This window comes from Cupressus sempervirens, chromosome 3, assembly GCF_028749045.1.
Source record: "Cupressus sempervirens isolate cs-2001-9-10 chromosome 3, ASM2874904v1, whole genome shotgun sequence".
Taxonomy (NCBI): domain Eukaryota; kingdom Viridiplantae; phylum Streptophyta; class Pinopsida; order Cupressales; family Cupressaceae; genus Cupressus; species Cupressus sempervirens.
In genome coordinates, this window is record NC_143120.1 from 850293069 (window position 1) to 850317815 (window position 24747).

Below are 24747 nucleotides of genomic sequence, written 5' to 3' on the forward strand. Positions count from 1 at the left end.
TGCTGCCAGTTGATGGACAAAAGACTTCAGGGTGGACACAAAACTACGACAGCTGTCAGGCCAATGGGCTTATTTTTGCCTTTGTTCCTGGCACTCTTTTAATTTTCAAAACTAACCTCCATTAGTTCATTTCATTGGGCTTCCATAGATAATCCAGAAAGTGACCATTAAAGCTGTATAGTCAGCATAAATCAGGCCAACACACCCACTCGGCTCTCTCCATGGCTACCTATTTAATTTACAAATCTAACCTTCCCAAACATTTCAGTGATCTTCCATTATTCGTCCAACATGGGCATTGATGTGGATATTCTCCGGTGAACAGCCATCTGATCTTCTCAATAGTTGTGCGATGATGTGTTGCATGACAGTATGGAAAAGGTTGGCATTGGAAATCAAAATCATAGTTGTTCAAGTCACATTGAAGTACTCAACATAAACTGCATGGTAACGCAATAAAACACCAATTACATGCTGCTAACATCATCTTATGGTTTGATTTGCCTGTATTATTTGAGGATATCAAGGTGTCCATTTATGATAAATCTCTGACTATCAAAGCAGCTACATTTTGCAATATATTTTATATTTGCAGAACCTCCTAAGGTTGAAATTGGACAGTTGTGAGGACCTGACAGAATTGACAAAGTCCCTTGTCAAGCTCTGATCATTACAAATTAGAGGAGTTAAATTTGAATGTGCATAGCAATCTGAAGCAGTCACCAGCTGGATTTGGAGGGTTGGCCAAAAAGCATTGCAAAATCAAAACTAAGGAGAAAGGATAGCACTAAATGTAAACCAACTAATTCACATTGTCGCTCCTTGAACTAACAAACAGAGCTAGTCAATGTGACGACCTAGTGACAATTGGCACCAAATAACTGTCAGTCCACTACCAGATTTACTCCAACTGCCTATGCAAATAGTATAAGAATGCATAGGGCTACCATGTAATGTCCCTTGTTAGGGTTGGACATGAATATTGCGCAATTTAGTCATTTTAATCTTATAGGCTCCTAAAAATCATTGTTTATGAGTTGTAAGTAACTATTCTCCTATGATACCCGATGTTATTACTATTTCATTTATAAATCAAAGACTATGAATGTTATCCAAGTTGCCTAGATACCAACTAAGGACTCCCTTAAAGTTTACAAGTCCAATTCCGCATCCCAAAGGCTTACTTATGAATCGCTGACCCCTGCCCTCTATGGGATGAATCCATTAGGTTGGATTTATATATGTCCCTCCTTGATAACATCATATGCTTCTTATCAATCATCAAATAATAGTAATATTGGAGATAATCCTATTTCAATTATCCGTAACAATAACATTAAAAGATTAGGTATATGCTTACTAATAACATGGAAATTACCTCTAATCCCAATATTAATTCAATTATAAGCATACATTAGAGTTAATTCTATTTTTAAAAATTATTTGTAATAATATTGGAAATTACTCAACAATTATTCATATCAAGTATTGCTTCTATAAGGAAACAATTATATTTTCAATATTCACTCTATTATAAACTCCCATTACATACCTTTGTTGGTTGACATCACTATATAAATGTATATATAAAAGGTGGGTTATTGTGACAGGTCACTGATTTCGTACGAGTCTAGATGTAATTGTCCCTACCTCCCACTTGGTGGTATCCATGTGGGGTATTCTTTGCAAGCAAAGTAGATGTGTTTCTTATAAGCGGTTCACCTCCTTTGATGGTAATGTTTGATTACATCACCTCTTATAATATATGTTCAAACTACCTTTCATTTCACACATTAGTGGGTTGACTCACTAAGTTGTCGCCCTTTTTAATATGCTTTGTCTTATCTTGCCTTTCGATTTGAAATGTGCAGTTGTCAACAAATAATGTCCTCTACAGACTTATATAACTTTATTTCCATACTTAAATCTTCTCCCCAATGTGGTATATATAGTGACCACACAATCACGCCATTTCTAGTTTACCCCTTGACCCATCATCAACCATCTGCCACATAGCATTATCGATAATAATTATGTAATGAAATCATTGATGGTCGTATATTTAATATAGTTATTGTTTATAGTTATTAACATTATTTATGGCAACGTTTTATTATTGCTTATGGTTATTATCTAATTATTCATACTTCAATATATCTACTGTCTTTAATTCAATGTATAATTCTTATTTATTTATAAATATTTGGCTATTAATTTATACTTGGCTAAATATTCAATACTATTGTTTTAACTATACAAGTGACAACTTAACAAATATATATTGATTTACTCATAATCACTTAGCCATTCAATTTATAAATCCTTTTAATAAGTTCCTTTATTTATTACATTTAGGGTTATCACATAACAAACTATACCCCATCGAAGGTTGTGCACATCCCTGGGTTTGGAATACAGTCATCTAGAAGTCTACTCATCAACTCCACTTTGAAGTAGGCTTCGTATGATTTTACAAGTCTTAGTTTGCATTTTTTTTCTAGAAACAAACTACATAAATTCCTCCATCACTGCATAGAACACAGGCAACTAAGAAAAGGTATGCTTAGAAGATTTGATAGCTATAGATTATGTGGAATTGAAAAGGCTACTTGAAACTTTAACGATATCATTTGTAAAATTCATCGTCCACAATATGTGGATGCAAAATTATTCAATTATGCGTTGTTCATAATTGACTTTTTTACTAATATTTTAATTTTGTTGTAAAGATTGTCCTATTTAAGGGTATATTTTCTTTGTTCCAGTTGACTAAGTATTCTTAAAGCATCAAACTTTGAACTCAGATAGATTGTTTTATTTTATCAAGAGGGCTAAAATACAAAGTTTTGTTAACACAATTTCTTTGTAATGTTGAGCAACATCCTTATTAGTTGTTATTCACACAAATCAAGCCTATCTTATCTAATGTTGCTTTTACAACTGTCAACAATAATTGTGACAAAGGTGTCTGTAGACTAGTTTAATTGCTTTTTTGCGTTATAGATATTGGATATAGAAAACACAAAAATACCACATGTACCATTAGTATTTCATGTGATTCTTCAAAAGGAAAATGTCACGTTTTAAGTAGCAAATGAAACAGTAAAACCAGCAACTAACTCTACTTCAATGAATTGGTTGGGATTGTATCAAAGTAACCTCTAGAGCCTAAGGTTGACCCCTCTATTCCAAGACAACACTTTTGCTTCATGCCTATCAATGAAATTGCAAAAAAGAGAAACACAATTATTAATGCAGTAAGAATTGTGGCATAAATGGGTTCAACCTCAACAATAAGGAGGAAATATGGAACACAAGTCTTGCAGCAAACCATAGGACTATTGGATATGTCTAAGAAATATATGGACATCACTTTGTGATGACCAATAGCAAAGTGGGTGTTGTTGGGAATAATTATAATGTCCTCAAGTATGTTGTTAAGTTGTTAAGTATGTCATTGGCTTCTTAGAGTATCCAAGGGGTAGGCAATTATGGGTCATGACGATTCACCTCGCACCCCTTCAAGGTTTATATATGTACTCTGTCAGATAAACATATGGTGATCATTGGATGTCATGTCCCCAAATTTTAATGTAATAATTTAATCTAATTAATTCATTAATTAATTCGTCCCAAAATTTAAATAATATAATAAAAGGACCTGTAATTAGTTACTTTAATTAATTAATATGGGGCCCAAGTTAATAATATTTGTATTTGCGGTTCCGATTGATTTATTATATTTGGACCCATTTTTATTTTAATTGTTTCCATAGGTGTTGTCGTTAGCAATCTTTGTAAACCCTTGGGACTTCCTCCAAAGGGTATTTAAGCACAACATGTAGGTAGTAGTTGTCATGTGATTTGGATTATTTTCTTTGTACTGTGAACTCCACTTGGAGTTCTCTTTTGTTCGCCATTTTGAAAGTGAGAGATCTTCCCTACTCGGTTATTCCGATTTGGGTGGGATTCAACCCTTGCCCTATTCTGTCGGTGTATAACTTGGTTCGAATCTAGCAAATCAGATCAAGTTTCCCTTCGGGTTGAGACTCCCTTGGGACAGAGTTCCCCTTTGGATTGAATTGCCCTTCGGGTCAAGATTCCCTTCAGACCAAGTTCCCCTTCGGATCAAGTTCCCCTTCGAACCGAGATCCCCTTCGGATCAAGATCCCCTTCAGATTGAGATCTTCTTTGGATTGGCATTGCCTCTGGACAGAGATCCCTTTGGCTCAAAATTGCCTCCAAATAGAGATCCCCTTCAGGCTGAGATTTCCTTCGAGCTAAGATCACTTTCAGGCTTAGTTCGCCTTCAGGATATTACATTGTATGGAATCATGGTGTTTTATGGAATCTAAACACTTGATGTAAACTTAATCAGCATTAATGAAGAAGCTTCCAGTTCTCTGATATTGCACTGTTCTCTATCATATTACATTCCTTGGTATCTACACTATGCATTAACTCACTTCACATATAACAGTAAACATTTGGCAGCATTCACTTTACCCACCGCAGTAAACATTTGGCATCATTGACAGAGTGTTGATGGCGAAGGGTAAATCATGGGCCAGCCAATAGACTACAATACAAGTAGTGGCCAAGAGTATGAAAAAGAAAATCCAAAACTCTTTGAAGGTGACCAAGCATTGACACCAGAGTTTGTCACATCGGTACAAGCGTCGATTGAAACTCATGTCAGGAGGGAAGCTAGGTGAGAGGAAGTCTCATGTGAAGTGCCCTCAGAGTGAGCTCCGCTATAGAACGATTGATATGCTATCTCCCATGACTGTTAGTGCAAACCTTCCTTACTCTTCAGAAGCGTCATGAGGAAGCCAACAATGATTACTGAAGAAAACAAATTCTCCAAGCATATGAAGAGAACCAACACCAAAGGAATAATTGAAGGGAAGAAGAGGAACGAGATGAAACTCGTCGAAGGCAACACAATTAAAACTTTCTGAAGAGAAATAGAAATAAAAGAGAGCACCGAAGTTGTTAGAATTTTATCACGTTGCTGACATATATTGTACACAATTAATGACTTAATAAAGGCTTGTGTGTCATCAACATTTTTGGGAATATTGTCTTTAGACATTTAGGAGTATTTGATGAACTGGGTTGCTGTTGTATTGGAGGCAAAACCATTATTTTGATCGACACCTAAAACTGGAAATTTCTACTATTATATTGTGTAATGTTTTTGTTGTTTCAAAATTTGCATTTGGTGCAATTCTTTATTGTTTTATGTTGAATCATCAAAAAAAAAAACCCTTCTGCACCCTTTGTCTAGTCAAAAAGAACACTAACAAAAAAATATATTATTCTTTCAAAAAAAAAAAAAAAATTTAGGGCAACATACCGCAAAATCAGAAATTCTCTTAACCAAAAGCAGTTGGGAACTAAGAAGTTAAAATAGAATGATTTTCTTTGGTAATAATCATAAAGAATTTGGTAGAGTTGAGATCAGTAGAAACCTAGGCAATAAAATTATAATATTGCCAAACATCAAGAAATGCAAATATTAGGAATGTAATAGAAAATAGAAGTGAATACAAGATAAATACGTTTTATTAACAATATATCAAAGTGTTGTTTACTATGTCAAAAATATACTTACAGAAACTGACTCCTAATTATTGTAACCATGTAATAAATAACGATAGATTGTAAGTGATATAAGCCAATGATAAAGAAGAAATGGTACCTTATCTCGAAGATTTGAAAGTTCCTCTATAAAAAGTTCTCGTTCTCCTCCCTCATAAAACTCTCTATACCTGGTCTGATGGTTCACGTAATCAAAAGACAAAGCCTAAATCTACTTATATGAATGAGAAAGCCAAACAAATCCAAGAATAGATTCTTCAACAATACTTTTACAAAAAGATGCAGGACATCTCACAAGAAGCATAGAAACACGGATCAAGCATGAGATTGATATCCATGCAGATAAGAATAACAGATGTTACGCAGAAAAGAATAAAGGACATAACAGATAATTATTCAAGCAAACAAGTACCAAAATAGAGTTTGTTCTAGTTTACTTAGCTGCACTAGTATGACAAGGTTTGGTTTATTATTAGAAAATTTGAACTAAAAAAACCCATTCTAAAGACCAATGGTAGATTTGCTATGGAAAATGTTTAACTTGCTTCTACAATAAACAGAAATTGGTCACTCTATATTCCTCCATCATAAAGGAGAGGTCAGTTTTCCATAGATTGGTTCAAGGCAAAGCAAAGTTTAAGGTTTTTAAGATAACATTCCATTTAGCTAACATTCCGTTGGCTTAAAGATAACATCTATTGTATTAAAGTGGTGAGTTTTTGGAATTAAATTATTAAGTTGTATAATTTTAAGTATTGGTTGCCTTCGAATTGGGAATGCCTCATGGGTAAACTTGGTCTTTTTTGGTCAATAAAAAATGGAGGTAGTGACCTGAAAATTTGGAATGTTTTTATTTTCAGTGTAATCAGATCAGACATTCAGCAAGTAGATTCTGTCATAAACTCAGATTTTATTTTGAATTCTTAAAATGAAGTTTAATCATTTTAGGCAAATTTTCATTCCAACGGTCATAGTTATGGGGTTTCAGAATTAATTTGGCTCATAACAGTTTCAGAAAAGCACTAATTAAGAAGCTAGTGATCTTGATGCAGTAAAGGTAAGGGAGCTAAATGAATGCTTACTTTTGTCTTACAGCACTTCACAACAGATTTTTTCAATGTCAATTAATGTATTGTAACTCCAAGTATATCAAAGAAGAAGACCTACTTTTAGATATAAACCTCACATGTAACTTCATTAAACTTAATAATAATAACTGATAACTTCCACATTCATGTTTATTGATTTGTTGCAAACTTAGAACACTCTCATAACCCATCAATTGACTGAAATTTGATGGGAACAAAAAATTCTCTCAAAGCTGGTCAACTCGGCAGGTAGATTTATAGATAATAATATCTAGGAAAGCAACTCATTTGAGATTTCATTAGATTAGACAAAAAGATTGCATCAAAAATTACTGAGGAAATTCGGACAGTATCTCCCCCTGTAAAACTTGTACATAACAAATTACAATTCCCCAAGATTATTCAAGAGAAAATCCGAAACTTAAACTGCATATAAATGAAAAAAATGTGATGCTAATATTATATCTCATATTCTCATAAATGACTCCAATTCTTTTGCCATCTTCAACATGCAAAACAATGATTTGGAAGTGAAACCCAACTCATTTGTCTCTCCTCTTTTATAACTTTTCCAACTATAGCACCATAACTAGACATTTCAAGAAAGATCTAGAATGTAAATTGTAACTACTATTTGATTTCCACCATTTCTAAGGGAATCAAAGGCAAACAAGGTGTGTGAGGGTAGTAGCTTGCATTATCATATCACTTTGCACAAGTGATGCGATCCTCCAATAAAGTCAAAGCAACAACCAAGGAGATCAAGTAACCTCCTTCATGGAGATCCCATCATTGTTAAATCTGTAACTTTGATTACCATACTGATCTGATTGTACAGATAGTACAGATCTTACCATGCATGGAATGCCTTATGAAGTCCTATATATAATTGTTCCTTATCTAGGCATGATCGGTGTCTCCTTTGGAATAATTGTATTTGAGTATTAACTTAACTAATCTTAGTTAAGTTTGATTACAAACCTATTCTTCCTTTGGCGCTGATTATGAGGATACAATTATGGGCCGACCTAGATAGGGTTATGTCCCTTCAAGGGGCATGCCCTCCGGTTGCCATGTTTATATAAGGTATGGTTGTAGATAAAGGACAAACAAAAATAACACATAGTCTGCTCCTTTAACAATACTGCCCTAGATGAATACTTGCAGAGAAAAACATTTCCAGAATAACATTTATATTATTGATATCACTTCATTCAAGTATGGTTATAGAAGATAATCTTCAGCAAGCCTAGAAGAAGGTATTATCTCAATCTGATTGGTAGTAGAATTTGTAAAAACTTTACATGGTATCAGAGCTCTGGTAGTCGAGCCTAGGCTATGCAAATTGACAAACAGACTTTATATATCTAGCAACATCCTTCTATCTTCAATGGCAAGCACAATCAAACCCGAGGACAAGTTTGATGGGAAAGAGCACGTCGTTGCTTGGAAATTCAGAATTATCATGATTCTTGAAGACAGTGATGTGAGAGACAGTTTATTGATTCAGTATCCAAGCAACCTGATGTTGAACCTAATAAAACTATCTAGAGTAAAGGAAATAGGAAAACCATGCAAATCATATTAGATGGAGTGAAAAATGAAATAGAACCCATGCTAATGAAACAATGAACAACATTTCATATGATGAATCCATTAGTAAATGCATATGAGGTTAACGATGCGACTAGAACCCTTGCACTAAAAAGGCAACAAATTATACAAATAAAGAAGGGTGAATCTATGAACTATTACTTCCTAAGGGTTGCTAATGTAAGAGACGATCTTGCAAGTATAGGGACCATAATTGAAGACAAGGAACTAACACTCGTGGCTCTAGATGGGTTACCAGATTCATGGGAAACATTCTCACAAGGACTAAGTGCTAGAGACAATCTTCCAAACTTTAATAAACTTAAAGGAGATTGCTTGCAAGAAGAATCTAGGAAACTTCAGAAAGGAGGAAGATTGAAAATTGAAGATGAAGAACTTCATGTTCTCAACACAAATTCCTATAAAGGTAAGAAAAAGCACTTCAAAAAGAAGAAGGGTAATCAAAAGAATGAAAAACCTAAGAAAGATCTATCCAAAATAAAATGCTTCAAATATAAAAAATTTGGACACAAAGATCTAATTGCCCTAAGAATACAAAGCAACAAGTAAACTATACAATCATTACTAGAAAAGAAGATAACTATGATCCTAAGAATCGTGTATTGTATTTTGCACTATCAAATGAAGTATCAAGCAAAGCATGGGTGATTGATAGTGGATCATCTCTATTACAATAATAGATAAGTCGTCTATTATTAGTTAAGAGTTATCTGTTGTAAATATCTTAAGCTTTAGTTTACTTACATTTTTTGCTTTCTCTAGAATAGAATGTTTCTATTCTTTACGATTGTTTCCTAAGGAAACATCGTCTCATTTTTTTGTATATATTGACCTTTCAATCTCTATTAATATCAAGCAAATATTTACCAATTATCTCGTAATATGGTATCAGAGCTAATACTTAAATTTTTTTCCAAAAAAATTTATGATTTCTTCTTGAAATTATTTGTTTAAATTTTTTCAATAAATCAATCGATTTTCTCTAAAACCCACCTAGGGTTTCCTACCTAGAGAAATCTCGAGCTAGGATTTTGCAACTCCTCTCTGAAAATCACGATTTCTTTTTGCGTCTGGTTCTACAAATCACGTATTGAAAAAACGTTTGAATTTCGTGGTCTTGTGCAACCTGTGATCGTTTTTTATCAAAAATCTAGAAAAATCATGGTTGGGACTAGGATGAATTTTTTCTCTAAAAATCACGACTAGCAAATCACATTTTCAGTGGTGACATTCAACATGTTTTGGGAAGAATCCCACATGAAAGCAGAAAATGACGGCCATTCCTTTTGTGTGGCAAAACAATTGATAAAACTTGTGTTTTTTGCAACACTTGCGGTCATTTTTTGTTTGATACAAAATAATCGGCTATCTCAATACCACCATTGTCCATTTTCAAGCATCTCCTTGCAGTTTTTTACTTTTTTCTACACTCAAAACCTCCATGGCCACAGACTGGATTATTTTCTCGAAACCCTAATTTTTTGGGTTGGAAAAAATTTTTGATTGCAAATTCTTGGTGGGTTTTTCGAAAGCTCAACCGAGTTGTCATCCATATTTTTTGGATGCCTCGCTTTTCCTACCTTGATTTTTTAGCCAACAAAACAAAAAAACGACAAAATATTCCTTCTACGTTTTCCAAACTCTCTTCTGGGTCACTCTGATTCTTCTGTGTCTTGTATTTTTGCCTCGAAGAACATGCCTTCACAGATTTTCACAATTTTTCATTAAAAAATGTGCCATGGCATCTCTGCAAATACTATGCTCGAGCATAATTTCAAATTCAATGGTTGCAATTATGGAACCTAGAAGCAATGCACCATCGCAATTTTTGAATATCGGAACACCGATCAACTTGTTCTGGGTGTTACGAAACGTTCGACTTCTTCGGGTCCTGATCAAGATACATGGGATCTGAAAAATCAAGAGGCGGTAACGCTTCTCAAATTATCTGTAGCTGATGATCAGCTTTCTCAAATTCCATCCGACAAGACAACTACCAAAATTTGGACACATCTCAAAAGTCTTCATGAGACTTCCAATAAGAGCAAAGCCTTCTTTATGAAAAACGCTCTGTTTTCTATTGTCATAGATGAGCGCCCTCGCTCCAAGCACACCTGAATTAGATTCAAGAAATCCATGATTAGCTACTGGCCATCGGTCACAAGATGGAGGAAGCCAATATTGTGGTTATCACTCTTCAAAGTTTACCAAAATCCTATGAGCGTTTTTATCGAGACTCTCAACATCACATCTACTAGTGTTTATCTGAAGTTCATTGATCTCTTCACCCTGCTGCTTTAGCAAGATTTGTGGAAACAACAATTCAGTAGCAGCTCCAATTCCACCTCCACAAAGCAAGCCTTTGTTGCGAAATCCATTCAGAAGGATAAGGGCAAGTTTTAACAACCATCTCAGCAAAAGTCTTCTACTCTAGCTTCAAATGGTTCCAGAAAGAACATTCTATGCAACTATTGCTACAAGTTTGGTCACATGAAGGTTAAATGTCAAAAACGCTTGGCTGCCTAGTCTAAGCAGTTAAGTTCGCAATCCAAAGCGAACAGTGCAGAGTACACTGAGCAAGCAGAACCTGCCTTTTACACCTTCGTGGCTAAAAGACCTGCAAATCATGTGAATTCATCTGCCTAGTACATTGATTCAGGTGCCCCTCGACATTTCACTCACCGCAGAGACTGATTTACCGACTAGAACCTTATTCAGACTCTGTTATTTTTTGTGGTGGAGAAGAGTACACTATTGTCGATAAAGGCAACATTCAAATTCAGTCTGTTGGGAAGAATCTCATATTCCTTGATGTGTACTACATTCCAAGGATGGAACTAAATCTACTCTCAGTCAGTTAGCTACTGCGACACTCTACACACTTGGCAGTCACCTTTAATTCACATTAGTGAACCATCGCTGATCGAGCAACTAAATCTATTGTTGCAGTGGGTCTTGAGGATCATGGTCTTTTCAAACTTTCTGATTCTAGTGATTCTCATAGCTTAGCTATGGCTGCTCGGCGATCTTCTGTTAGCACACTTTGGCATCAACGATATGGGCACTTAAATGTGCATTATCTCTCATAGCTTGCTCAGGATGAACTTGTTCTTGGATTGCCACAAATTTAGACTCAACACCTTGGAGTTTGTGACGCATGCTAGGCTGGGAAGCAACATTGCACACCTTTCACAAGTGGCGATTCTTGGCGAGCTTCTTAAGTACTTCAGCTTGTTCATGTTGATATCTATAGCCCTATGGCCACTCCTCTTGTTCTTGGGTCCAGGTACTTTATGTTGTTTGTTGATGATTTCAGTAGAAAAATGTGGGTGTGTTTCCTTAAAAAGAAATCAAATGCATTTCTAGTATTTCAAAAGTTTAAACCCTTAGTTGAAAAAGAGTCTGGGAAATCTATTATTACTCTTAGATCAAACAATGGGGGGGTAATTTTATTCTAATTCTTTCTCCAACTTCTTGGATACACATGGCATCAAACGCCAATTAACCACACCCCACAAGCCACAACTAAACAATGTAGTTGAACATCAAAACAGGACAATCACTGAGATGGCTCGTTCCATGCTCGAACACATACATGTTCTAAAGCAGTTTTGGGTAGAAGCAGTTAACACTGTCGTTTATCAGTTGGACCGATCATCCACAGTGGCAGTCAAAGATAAAACTCCAGAAGAGGCCTAATCAGGTCACAAGCCCAAAATCAATCACCTGAAGGTTTTTGGCTCTCGTACTTTTGTTTGGAACCCTGATGCTTTACGCACCAAGTTGGATGCCAAGAGTCAAAATCTCATGCTTGCTGGATATAGTTGTCTTCACAAAGCTTACCACCTGATCGATGTTGAGACATCTTGTCTCATCTACAGTCGTGATGTAGTCTTTGATGAGTAGCGAGGACCATTCGTGCATGTTTCTCATGTTCTTGATTCAACAGACCAACCTATGATGGCTCATGATTTGGGAGTTCAACTTCCATTAGGTCCACCTGATAGGAGGGCTCCAGTAGCTCCTTTAGCACTAGTTATTCCAGTGATACCTGTACAAACACCTCCGGCTTCTCCTGTAGGATCATCTCACTTTGTAGATGCTTCACAAGAGTTTGATCCAGCTTCTTCTGATGAGGATCCTACTAATCAAGCATCTCTTAGTACTACTGTTGGTCATTCTCCTATCCGGCCTAGGTGGTGGGCTAAGACACTTGCTAATCTTCATGATGTTGAGCTCATTGATGGGAGAACTACTCGGAAAAAGAGCAAAACTACAGATTGTATTAACTTTGCTCTTATGGCAAACATTCACAGTGTGTTTGAACCTCAATCATATTCCAAGGCTAAAGGAATTCCAGAGTGGGAACAGGCCATGACATCTAAACGCCAGAGCCTACTAAAGAACAACACTTGGGTCCTTTCTTATCTTCCACCAAGGAAGAAACCCATTGGCTGCAAATGGGTCTACAAAATCAAATACAAATAAGATGGTACTTTGGACAAGTACAAAGCTCGTTTAGTGGCGAAGGGCTTTTCTCAACATCAAGGCATTGATTATGAGGAGACCTTTGCTCCTACTGCAAAGATGAGCACCATCAGATTAGTCCTAGCCATGGCAGCACAGTTTGGCTGGAAGGTCCATCAAACGGACGTCAAGAGTGCTTTCTTGAATGGTGATCTTCATGAAGAGGTCTACATGACGCAACCTCCTAGTTTCAAGGTTACTGGTAAAGACCATGAAGTTCTCAGATTGGTAAAAGCTCTCTATGGCTTGAAGCAGGCCCCTTGAGCATGCTACATCAAGATTGATAAGTACCTCAATGATCAAGGCTTCAAGAGGAGTTCTTCAAACTCAAATCTGTACATCAAGACTACTGACAAAGACATCATCCTTCTGAGTATCTATGTGGATGATCTGATCATCACTAGCAGTTCGGCATCTTTGATTCAAGGAATCAAATGAAATTTATGCCAGTCTTTTTATATGACCAACCTTGGGCTCGTGCATTGTTGCCTAGGTGTTGAAATTTGGCAAGTCTTCTGGTATATTCATCTCTCAGTCCAAATATTCTAGGGCTCTGTTACACAAATTCCAAATGCAAGATTGTAAACCTGCATCTACACCTATGGAGAAAGGTCTCAAGTTATCAGCAAAGTCTGATTCTCCTTCCATTGATGATACTATATACAGGCAACTAGTAGGCAGCCTCATTTACCTCTCTACTTCTAAGCCTGATATCAACTTCGCAGTCAGCTCTATTTCGCACTTTATGATGCCTCCTAAGGCTGATCATTGGATGGCAGCAAAGTGTGTGCTTCGTTATGTAAAGGGCACTTCAAATTATGAACTTTTGTACTCTTGAAGTTCCAATCCTAAGATTAGTGGGTTCACAGATTTAGATTGGGCAAGTTCTATTGATGATAAAAAGTCAACATCTAGGTATGTGTTTAGTTTGGGATCCGGTGCAATCACATATATCAGCAAGAAGCAGCAAACAGTTTCTCTCTTCTACAGAGGTTGAATACAGAGGGACTGTTAAGGTAGGATGTGAAGCTATTTGGCTTTGTCGGATGCTTGGGGATATGCAGATGTCACCAACAAGACCGACTACTCTGTTTGTTGATAACGAAGGCGTTATCAAGTTAGCACGGAATCCAATCTTCCATGAAGGAACCAAGCATGTGGATGTTTACTGTCATTACATACAAAAATTGGCTGAAGACGAGACTATTGATTTGCAATATGTTCCTACCACAGATCAGACTGTAGACATTCTCACCAAGCCTCTTGGTCCTAATAAGTTTGTCAAAGTCAGAGAAGAGTTTGGTGTGTTAGATAGATTAACCATACAGGGAGGGTATTACAATAATAGATAAGTCATCTATTATTAGTTAATGGCTATCTATTGTAAATATCTTAAGCTTTAGTTTGCTTTCGTTTTTTGCTTTCTCTAGAATAGAATGTTTCTATTCTTTACGATCATTTCCTAAGGAAACATCGTCTCATTCTTTTGTATATATTGACCTATCGGTCTTTGTTAATATCAAGCAAATATTTACCAATTACCTCGTAATAATCTCAACATATTATAGGATACAAACAAGCACTAGACTCTATATCAAAAGAAGTTGATGATAAAATTACCATTGGTGACAATTCAGCTCATTCAGTCAAAGGAATTGGGAATTGCACCTTGAAACTAAAATCGGGTAGTCCCCTACATCTCAAAGGAGTACTCTATGTACCAGGAATAAAAAGGAATCTAATCTTTGTTACAACACTTGAAGATGATGGACATAATGTTGCATTCATGAACGGTAAATTAATGACTTGGTCTAAGAACTCATCATTTAAGAAATCAAAGATGATTGGTCAAAGAAAGGGATACTTGTATGAATTAAATACAAAACCTCGTCAACCTATTCAAGCCTTAATTCATGAAGTTGTTGATATAAATGATATATGGCACAGAAGGTTAGGACATCTAAATTTCAAAACCTTATCAACTATGGAGAAGATGGTTACTGGTTTACCTAAGTTGAATAAAGATCATTCAAACATATGCAAAGGATGTGCTCTGAGTAAGAACAACAAAAGTCCATTTCATGATAGCAATAGGAAAACTAACAAAGTTTTGGAATTCGTCCACTCATATTTATGTGGAGCTATGTTTGTTCCTTCTCTTGGAAGACTCTAGTTCTATATACTTTTTATAGATGACTTCTCTAGGAAAACTTGGATTTACTTCTTAAAATGTAAAGAATCAAAAAAAATCCTTAAGACATTTGAAGAATTCAAAACTTTAACTGAAAACTTATCAGGACACAAAATTAAAACTCTTAGAACTGATAATGGAGGGAAAAATACTTTGGATTTGTTTAAAGAGTTTTGTAACATAAAAATTAAGAGGGAATATATTGTTCCTTATAACCCGCAACAAAACAATAGTAGAAAGGAAGAATAGAACAATTATAGAAATAGCAAGAGCTATGATATTTGATCAAAATTTAGAATATTATCTTTGGGCAGAAGCCTCTTGTACTATTGTATATATTCAAAACAAAAGTCCTCACTCCTACCTTAGAGATAAAACTCCTGAAGAAGTCTTTACTCAAGTTAAACCTAATATAAGCCATCTGAGGATATTTGGGTGCCCAGTATATATACATGTTCCAAAAGAAAAGAGAACTAATTTAGAACCCTCCAGGAAGAAAGGTATTTTTTGTTGGGTATAGCAAAATATCTAAAGCATATAGGATTTCCATACCTAGTCAAAAAAATATTGAACTTAGTAGGGATGTAATATTTGAAGAAAATTTAGCATTCAAAAGAGCCGTAAATTCTGAAGATCCCTCTCCCTTACCTAGTTCTAAAAAAAATAATGAATCTGAGTTTTAGAGCAAGAACATTGAAGAAATTGAAGATGAAATTCAAAATCTTAATCTTGAGGAAACTCAAAATCCAAAGAAAAGACCACTTTGGGCCATTAAGACAATAGAGGAAGCACAAGACTTCATTGCACCACCTGGAACCTTCAGAGAAAGAAAAGACCCAAAAGATTTTCTAGTTATGCAGCAAACATGAGTGATTTATCTAAATCAGAACCAACCAATGTTTCAAATGCTATTAAATATATAGCTTGGAAGGATGCTATGGCGGAAGAATACCAATCCATTATTAAGAATGATGTTTGGGTAATTGTTCCAAGACCTGAAGGAAATTTGTTGTTTCTTCTAAGTGGATATTTAAAATCAAGCATGCTATTGATGGTAGCATTGAAAAATATAAAACCAAATTCGTAGCCAATGGATTCTCTCAAAAAGAGGGAATTGATTATGAGAAAACCTTTGCTCCTGTTGCCAGATACACCTCTGTAAGAGCAATCCTAGCTATTGCAGCATTGAAAGGATGGAAAGTACATCAGATGGATGTAAAAACAGCATTTCTAAATGGAAAGATTATAGAAGAGGTATATTTGGAACAACCTGAAAGATTTGAAACTCATAACCCTAAAAATTTTGTTTGCAAGCTCAAGAAAGCTCTCTATGGGCTTAAACATGCTCCAAGGGCCTGGTATGAAAGAATTGATAATTATCTCACCAGTTTAGGATTCTCAACTAATGAAGCTGATCCAAATCTCTATTATAAAAAGGATAAAGATGATGTGATAATATTGATACTATACGTTGATGATTTACTAATTATAGTTGATGATCATCTTATAGATCAATGCAAGAAAGATCTAATTAGAGAATTTGAAATGAAAGATTTAGGACTCCATTACTTCCTAGGCCTGGAAGTATAGCAAAATTCTGACAACATCATACTTAATCAAGGAAAGTATACATTAGACATCTTGAAGGGATTTGGAATGTGAAACTACAGACCTATGTCTTCTCCAATGGAGACTTATCCACATAAACTTAAGAAATGCAGTAGCAGAATCACCCTCCACAGATTCTACTCTTTATAGCAAGATGATTGGGTCTCTTATGTAGTTGGTAAATACAAGACCTGATATTTGCTATGTTGTTAATGCCTTAAGTCAATTTATGTGTGAGCCAAAGGAGATTCACCTAGTTGCAATTGAACACATTATGAGATACTTACAAGGCACGCTTAACTTTGGGCTCAAATATGAGAAAGTTGACTTGGACTTACATGGATTCACAAAATCGGATTAGAGTGAAAGTGTTAATGATAGAAAAAGCACTTCAGGTTGTTGTTTCAGTTTAGGATCAACAATGATATCATGGATATGCAAAAAGCAATCATCAATTGCACAGAGTTCCATAGAAGTTGAATACATTGCAACAGCAATAGTCTCTCGAGAAGTGGTTTGGCTTAGAAAGTTACTTGTGGGATTATTTGGTCAACCCATGAATCTTACTATTATTCATTGTGATAATCAGAGCTCCATCAAGCTTTCTGTGAATCCAATTTTCCATGACAAGTCCAAGGATATTGAAATTCCTTACCATTATGTAAGAGATATGGTAAACAGGAATACTATGAAATTAGAGTACATTTGCACTATAAATCAGACAACAGATATTCTTACCAAACCTCTCTCTCAAGTGAAGATAGATCACTTCAAAAAAAGACTTGGTATGGTTGAATTATAAAACATTTGTATTCTTTAAATTATTAATAAAATATTTTTTATTGTCAACCTATTGACTGTTATGGGCTTAACCATTTGTATTCATTATCTAAGAGGTGATGATCTCTGAGATAATGAACACTTGTATAAAAGACATTATGAGAGATGACAATCTCTTAGATAATGCATTGAACAATAGAGAACTGTTGTCAGATCTAAATGAGTTTAAAATCATATTGTGATGTAGACATTTCTATGTCTATGAGTCACAATTTGGATAAATGAAAAATTTAATCATTCTCTAGATTTTATCCTATATTCTGGTAGATCTTAAACTCAGGATCATGTTATGATATAGGACTACTAGTACCTATGAGTCACAACTTGGATAAATGAAGACTTTAATCATTCTTCGGATTATACCCTGTATGTTGTATGCTTTGAAATACTGTTATCACTAGTATCAATGATAAGTCCTGTTGCAAATATAGTAATATGGCATAGTATCATGTGTTCAATGATACCACATGCTTAGAAAATTTAGATAGATATAGAGTATCAATCTATGCTTATTCATCGTAATTGATGACGCTAGATATGTTATCTCTCAATATGATTATCAAGTTAAGAGGGAGTGTTAAATCTATAACTTCGATTACCATACTGATCTAATTATCCAAATCGCACATATCTTATCATACATGGAATGCCTGATGAAGGCCTCAATATAATTGTTCCTTGTCTAGGCATGATCGGCGTCTCCTTTGGAATAATTGTATCTGACTATTAACTTAACTAATCTTAGGTAAGTTTGATTACAAACCTATTTGTCCTTTAGCATTGATTATGAGAATACAATTATGGGCTGACCTAGATAGGGTCATGTCCATTCAAGGGACATGCCTTTTGGTTGTCGTATTTATATAGGGTGTGGTTGTAGATATAGGACAAAAAAAAAACACATAATCTGCTCCTTTAACAATATTGCCCTAGACGAATACTTGCAGAGATAGAACACTTCCAGAATAATAATTATATTAGTGGTATCACTTCATTCAAGTCTGGTTATAGAAGATCATCTTTAGCAAGCCTATAAGAAGGTATTATCTCAATCTGATTGGTAGCAGAATTTGCAGAAACTTTACAATCATTAAGGTAAGCATGCTAGATTATCGTCTCAAAATAGCTCCTCCTCACAAGTATCTCATTCGAAGTATTTGGCATGAAAATGGATGTCAACCATGCAATTTAAATCTAAATATGATTGGTAACAAAATTTGCATAAACTTTACAATCATAAAGGTAAGCATGCTAGATTATCATCTCAAAATAGCTCCTCCTCACAAGTATCTCATTCGAAGTATTTGGCATGAAAATGGATGTCAACCATGCAATTTAAATAACTAACATGCAAGTAGCCCACCACCTGAAGTTCCCTTATGAAGCATTGTAAATTTTCAACTTTTATAGGGTGTCAGGGAAAAATGAACATGGCTCAACTGGTCCCCCAATAATTTCAACCAAATGTGAATGTGAAATAAAATTACACATTTCAAATTAAACATATTAGAACAATAGAAATTACCTTTTACACCTCAAAACACAAGGTTAGAACAAAACCAAAATATATTATATAACTAAATTAACTTTATTTTAGTAATTTTGATTACTCGACCCCTTAAATGTTGTTGCATCAACCACCCAAGGTACGTGTAAAAAACCTAAGCTCCTATTGACAGAGTAATTTGAAGTTATACTATATTAGTTTATACCAATGTAGCAATAAACCCATCGGTGTCTTTGATAGCTCTATTTACCCACCTAACTAGATAATCACTATCATTTCTTACTCTAATGCCCTTTATAACTCTTGATTTCCAGATGTGCACTACCTCTTCCTTTGGCTATTATGGTTTTTCTATTCTCCCAAACTTAATCTCTTCCCCACTCATTATTGGCATGCCTCCTATAGTGATGGGATATTACAATAAGGACATCCCAAGAGTGTCACCTATTTTGTAAGGATATCACAATCCCTATTCTATGATACATTCTCTCCTATTTTCTCGTATAGAGTCACCTATGACAATCCCATCACTATAGGTGACTCTATAAGGACATCCCAAGAGTGTCACCTATTTTGTGAGGATATCACAAGGACATTTTCTCCTATATGCAACGATGAGAGAGTGACAATGAACATATAACCCTTGTATCTTGGGGATGTCACTATTTCCAAAAACAATCATTTTGTAAGATATGTATCCTTGTGGAACATTATAATGTGCCATGTCAGGGCATTATCCATTTATCTTGAATTGAACCTTTGCAAACCAATTTTCATTTCCAATTCTATTCGTGTATTATGATATGATCCTTTACTTACTTGCCTCTATTAATATTTATGTATTTATCATGGCTTTTGGGGAGATGGGTCGTGACCCATTGAATAGTTTAGTTAAATAAAGTTTGGATATTTCCCTTTTTCAATATTACTTATTATTATTTAGTGATTTAAATATTCCTTGTAACGTGAATATTTCTATTATTATTATTTTTTCTTTTTTTTAATTATCATATTAGTGTACTTGTTTATGACTATTTATTAATTAGTTGTAAGATCTTATTTATATTGTTGTTTCTTATATTAATAGTTTATTTGGCTAATTGATTAAATATTTTATATATATATACATATATATATATACATATATATATATATATACATATATATATATATATACATATACATATATATATATATATGTATATATATATATATATATTATATATATATATATATATAATATATATATATATATATATATTATTAATGTACATGTTCAAAATTGAATTTTTGAGTAACTTATCATAATAATGTGCGTATGTACAAGTTATATGGCGTGTTTAATAATGATTAAACAAGTATACATATATTAATATCTCAATTATGGTTACATGACAAACACTCATGTGTAGACTCAAGTTCGGCTGTATCCTAATATCACCCATTTCATCCCACATATATCCTCTTCCTTGGTTGACTAAATATAAGCAAATATCTCATTAGCCAATCCAAGCTTATTTTCAGTATTAGTTAATTGAATTACAATCATTAATTTAATTGATTTTTTATTTCAATATTTCTTATATAATCCACCCTTAATTAAAATTATAGTATCTATTTAATAAGTCCCACACTCATATGCCATCTTCAAAAATTAGATAAATACAAATTGTTTATTTGAATCTGATTTCCCCATCAAACCATTTAGACGCTAAAATCATTTAGTGAACTAACTAATCACTTCAAAAATCTTTAAAATCACTAGCCATGTCAACCCTGCATATGGCTCAATGCATACGAAAAGCACCATTGAATCTTGCCCATTTATTCAATTTATAAAATCTTTGCCACAAAAGACTTGTGGATGAAGGATTTTCTATTGTCTCTCATTTAATTTTCTTAATATGAGTCCGTATTTACATACAATATGAAATAAAGGTGTCAAATCCTAGAAACACTTTCAAAAAGCACATTTGTAGACTTATAATATTTGATCTGCTTTTATGTTTTGCAAACTAAATCATTTAAACACTACTACATCTAAAAGTTAATTAATTGCATTCTACAGATGATGACAACTAATATAAACTACCGAACAAATGCACAAATATCAAAAACTGACTAGATTAGAATATCTGCAAGCTGTTTCTAGATGTGATTGCGTAAATATTTTTACATCAACATTTCAGATCACACTCCACGATCCATCACCAGGATGATACTAATAGAGAGCACAAGGATGAAACCGCCCTAATGATGGATATTGAAGCATGATCCAAAAGTTGATTCAAAAATATTCATGCAATTGAATTCAGAAACAGCTTGCAGATGAGCTCGTGAATTGTGGAAATCCACTTACTCTTATTAGAATATAATAGGCCGAAGATAACTACCTTCGAATCTGTTCTATGAGTTTGATGTTTTCCATTGCAAAACGGATTAGCTCTGGATTACGATCAATCCGTCCTCGGAGAAGCTTTACTTCTTCCTTTAATGCCTTATTTTCATCTGATAATACTGTTGCTGAAGAGATAGAACCAGTTGCTATAGATTCCATCTTTGAAATTTTTTCTTCACGGAACCTTAACAACATCCGACTGCACTGAGTTTCTTCTTCCCGCTGTTGAACCTGCAATTAAGAAAATAAACGGCTTCCAGATGCATCCTTTGTAGAATAAGAGCAATATGTGCCAATAAACTCAAAACTAAACAAAAAAATTCAAGAAATCCATCCTTGCTGAAAAAGCGTGCTGTGTTAAAGGAAATTGAAATCAAATAAAAGGATTGCACAAGACAAGCATACCAAACATTGCAGGTACTCAATTTCAGTGGATAAGTGCTTTGAAAGCCGTTCGGCTTGTAATTCTCGTCTCAGAGCTCCTGCTACAAGACTTTCCAAACTCCGTATCTGTTCACAAAAGTATCAGAGTTACTATTAGCTCAATTACTTTTATGTCACTAACACTGAATCATTAAAGAGAATAGTTACAGAGAAAAAGATTTATCAATAGATTAGACAAGATTCACAATATAAACAAGCAGAAGATAAAAAATTGCATCATAAACACTGTTAAAAAATTTGAGTAGAGAGGATTTGTATAATGCATATAATCATCACTACACAGAGGTGGCTGTTGCAAGAGAAGAGCTTTTAAGTTGTAAATAGTGAACAGATGTACAATATGAATATTAGATGACTAAAGATGGAGGACAAAGCATTATCTACCTTTCACAGAAACAGTGATAGCCACTAGGAGAGTAAAAACAATTCTTGTCAGTCAAAATTCATATCCACCATAGATTGAGTGTCATTGATACCTAAGGTTACCTTGCCTGGGTCACTGGAGCTTTCAACATTGTCAACATGACACTTTGGAGGGCCCTGAAAATCAGCTGTATGTACCATTTTAAGAATTTTGGCATAACAAATTATGGGATAGAAGCGGAGTTACTGACTTCAAGCACCTGTTTGAAGCCCTTTACTATGGAATTCATCCTATTATGTACGAGTGTTTATTGCAATGATGCCCTCTTGCTGTTTACCAACTCTATGAAGGAGTTGTAAAAGACTGGTTTGCATAAAACGATTGAGAGAGTGACCGTCCTTCACCTTCTTAGTCTGACTCTGTATTGCTTTAGAGATTTCCTCCTGTGACCAGCAGATTAGGTTTATTTTTGGCTTTAGAAAAATTAAAATGTAAGCACCGCCATCACCAAAATGGGAAACAAATGTTTCGAACCCAAAAATTTATGGGACCACCACATTGTCCCCAAAAGCTAAAGTAACAATAGACTAGATAAGACACTGACCTATGAAAAGATGTTGCTGGAGCTGAGGGACATTTTGATTCTCATCCGTAAGGGGATTGAGATTTTTAAAGATTGTTGTAAAGCTCATCCCTCTTCATACTTGATTAAGAAGTGACTTTAGTTGTTGTCTTCTATATACTTCTAGGACAACCACTTTTGTTGTCTCATGCTCAGCATTGCCTTTTCTCTGCTGTCCATATAGGTGAAATTTTATTCCTCGAGCTTATCCTTGATGGCAGAGTTACTAAAAAATGAAGGAAATAGGAATGAATAAGTAGGATAAGGAATGGCAGGTGCAGAGGAGCCTCCAACGAGCCAAGTTAGAAAAATCAGGTTTGCATTTTCATTTTTGCACTCCACCCTGATGTAAAGTTTAGTTTGAAGTGCGACAAGATAAGTGATCTTCAAAAGGCATAGGAATAAGTTGTTGAGGATGTGTTTATTTTATCTTGATTATGAAAGAAATATCATATTGGAGAACAAGTAAAGGAATCTGTTGCACAAAAACAGAGGGGTTGAACCATGAATTTCAGCATATATCAAAACTCCTGCCTCCTCCAAACAAATGTTCCAACCTTGCCAGTAGTGGTCAAGACCATTTTCCAGGCAATAAAGCAATCCAGGAGTCAAATCACATAGAGCTGAAATATATAAATGCAGCTGATTCCAATAGTTCAACTCGCGAAGGAGATTATTTTTGTCAACATTCATATTTAAAAACTCCTCATTTTCAGGAACAATAAAAAATATGATAGTATCTTTCACTCCAGAAAATGAGACTCGTGGTCAATATTTTAGTGATATGATCATCAAATAAAATGGAAATAAGGCCAGATCTGCACCTTTGTCATCTGTGTAGCTAGAAGTGCTCACTTTAGAAATTATTGATGAATCAATGAAGTACATTGCAGCTACCATCCATCAATAGCAAAAATGACCAAATAAAGTTTTGGTGGTTCAAGAGGTCTGTAGCTTAGAACCCATATATTCCTTCTGAAATATTTGGCCAAATAGAGAATTTTCTTGACTGCACTGATTAAGTTTATTTGCTGATTAAGGTCAAACACTGTTTTTGCATTAAGTCATAATGCTTTTCACCATACTTTTGGAATATAGACATTGCAAAAATTGAGGACACCAACATGAAATGACTAAACAATTAACAGATCATTTAAAATACCTCAATTGAATGGCATTCCTAGTCATTGGAGACGTGATACAGGACATCTGATTTTTGATAGTCAACAGCAGAAACAATGAGGCCCTTCTTTGGTTGGAAAAAATCTTTCAAAGGCACTAAATGAAACAACCTTCTTCTCAGCAAAAGCCAAGGCTTCTAAGAAATGTTCAGACCTGCATATTAAACCTCACTAACCCCAATCCAAGTCCTTAAATGCCAAAATCAAACCCAAGACACTAGCTGCAACAAACTAAGCACTGCCAAAACAAAGGTAAAAAGACTTTGAATTGGTATTATCAATTTGCCATCTAATGTATTCTAGCGGCCCTTATCATTGTGTCCATTTTTATGTGTATCCAGCCACACCTAACCTTGATTTCTATTCCAACCTCAATATTCATTCCAAAACCTTGGCGATCAGCTCAAATAAAGCAAGCAGTTATGGAAAAATTAAATATCAATCAAAAGCTCCTTCAAATCCATCACTGCATGATTGCAATTACAAAATTTTCTAAGCAATACCCACCAAAATAGCTTTAAACCCTTGATCCCTATGAGAAATTTTGTATGATACAGTTGTGAGGTTTTCACACTATCACCCCATTGTAAATGGGTACCCCCATTGGCAATTTGGAGCTTTAAAAAGCTGTCGGTGAGAACATTAAAATAGAAGTTTGTCGAGATCATGCTATAATGGGTGATTGAAGTCTACATGAAGAAGCAAGCTGGCTGCCATTGAAAAAAGGCCTGACAATGTTTAAGTCTGGGGTAAGCCACG

At 34.7% G+C, this 24747-nt stretch overlaps 1 protein-coding gene across 4 annotated transcripts in view; it reads right to left on the reverse strand.

Annotated features, from left to right (window-relative positions):
- Positions 1-24747, reverse strand: part of LOC149569448 (kinesin-like protein KIN-12G) — a 103481-nt gene that overhangs the window by 32326 nt on the left and 46408 nt on the right. For 3 of the 4 annotated variants that reach the window (XM_089822152.1, XM_089822149.1, XM_089822150.1), the window contains exons 15-17: positions 21783-21887; positions 21373-21608; positions 5705-5774 (exon numbers count right to left, since the gene is read on the reverse strand). In XM_089822152.1, coding sequence (XP_089678278.1) covers positions 5705-5774; positions 21373-21608; positions 21783-21887 — 411 coding nt within the window. Of the gene's footprint in view, positions 1-5704; positions 5780-21372; positions 21609-21782; positions 21888-24747 lie in introns of all 4 variants that reach the window. The other variant, XR_016362746.1, reaches the window with a different exon arrangement.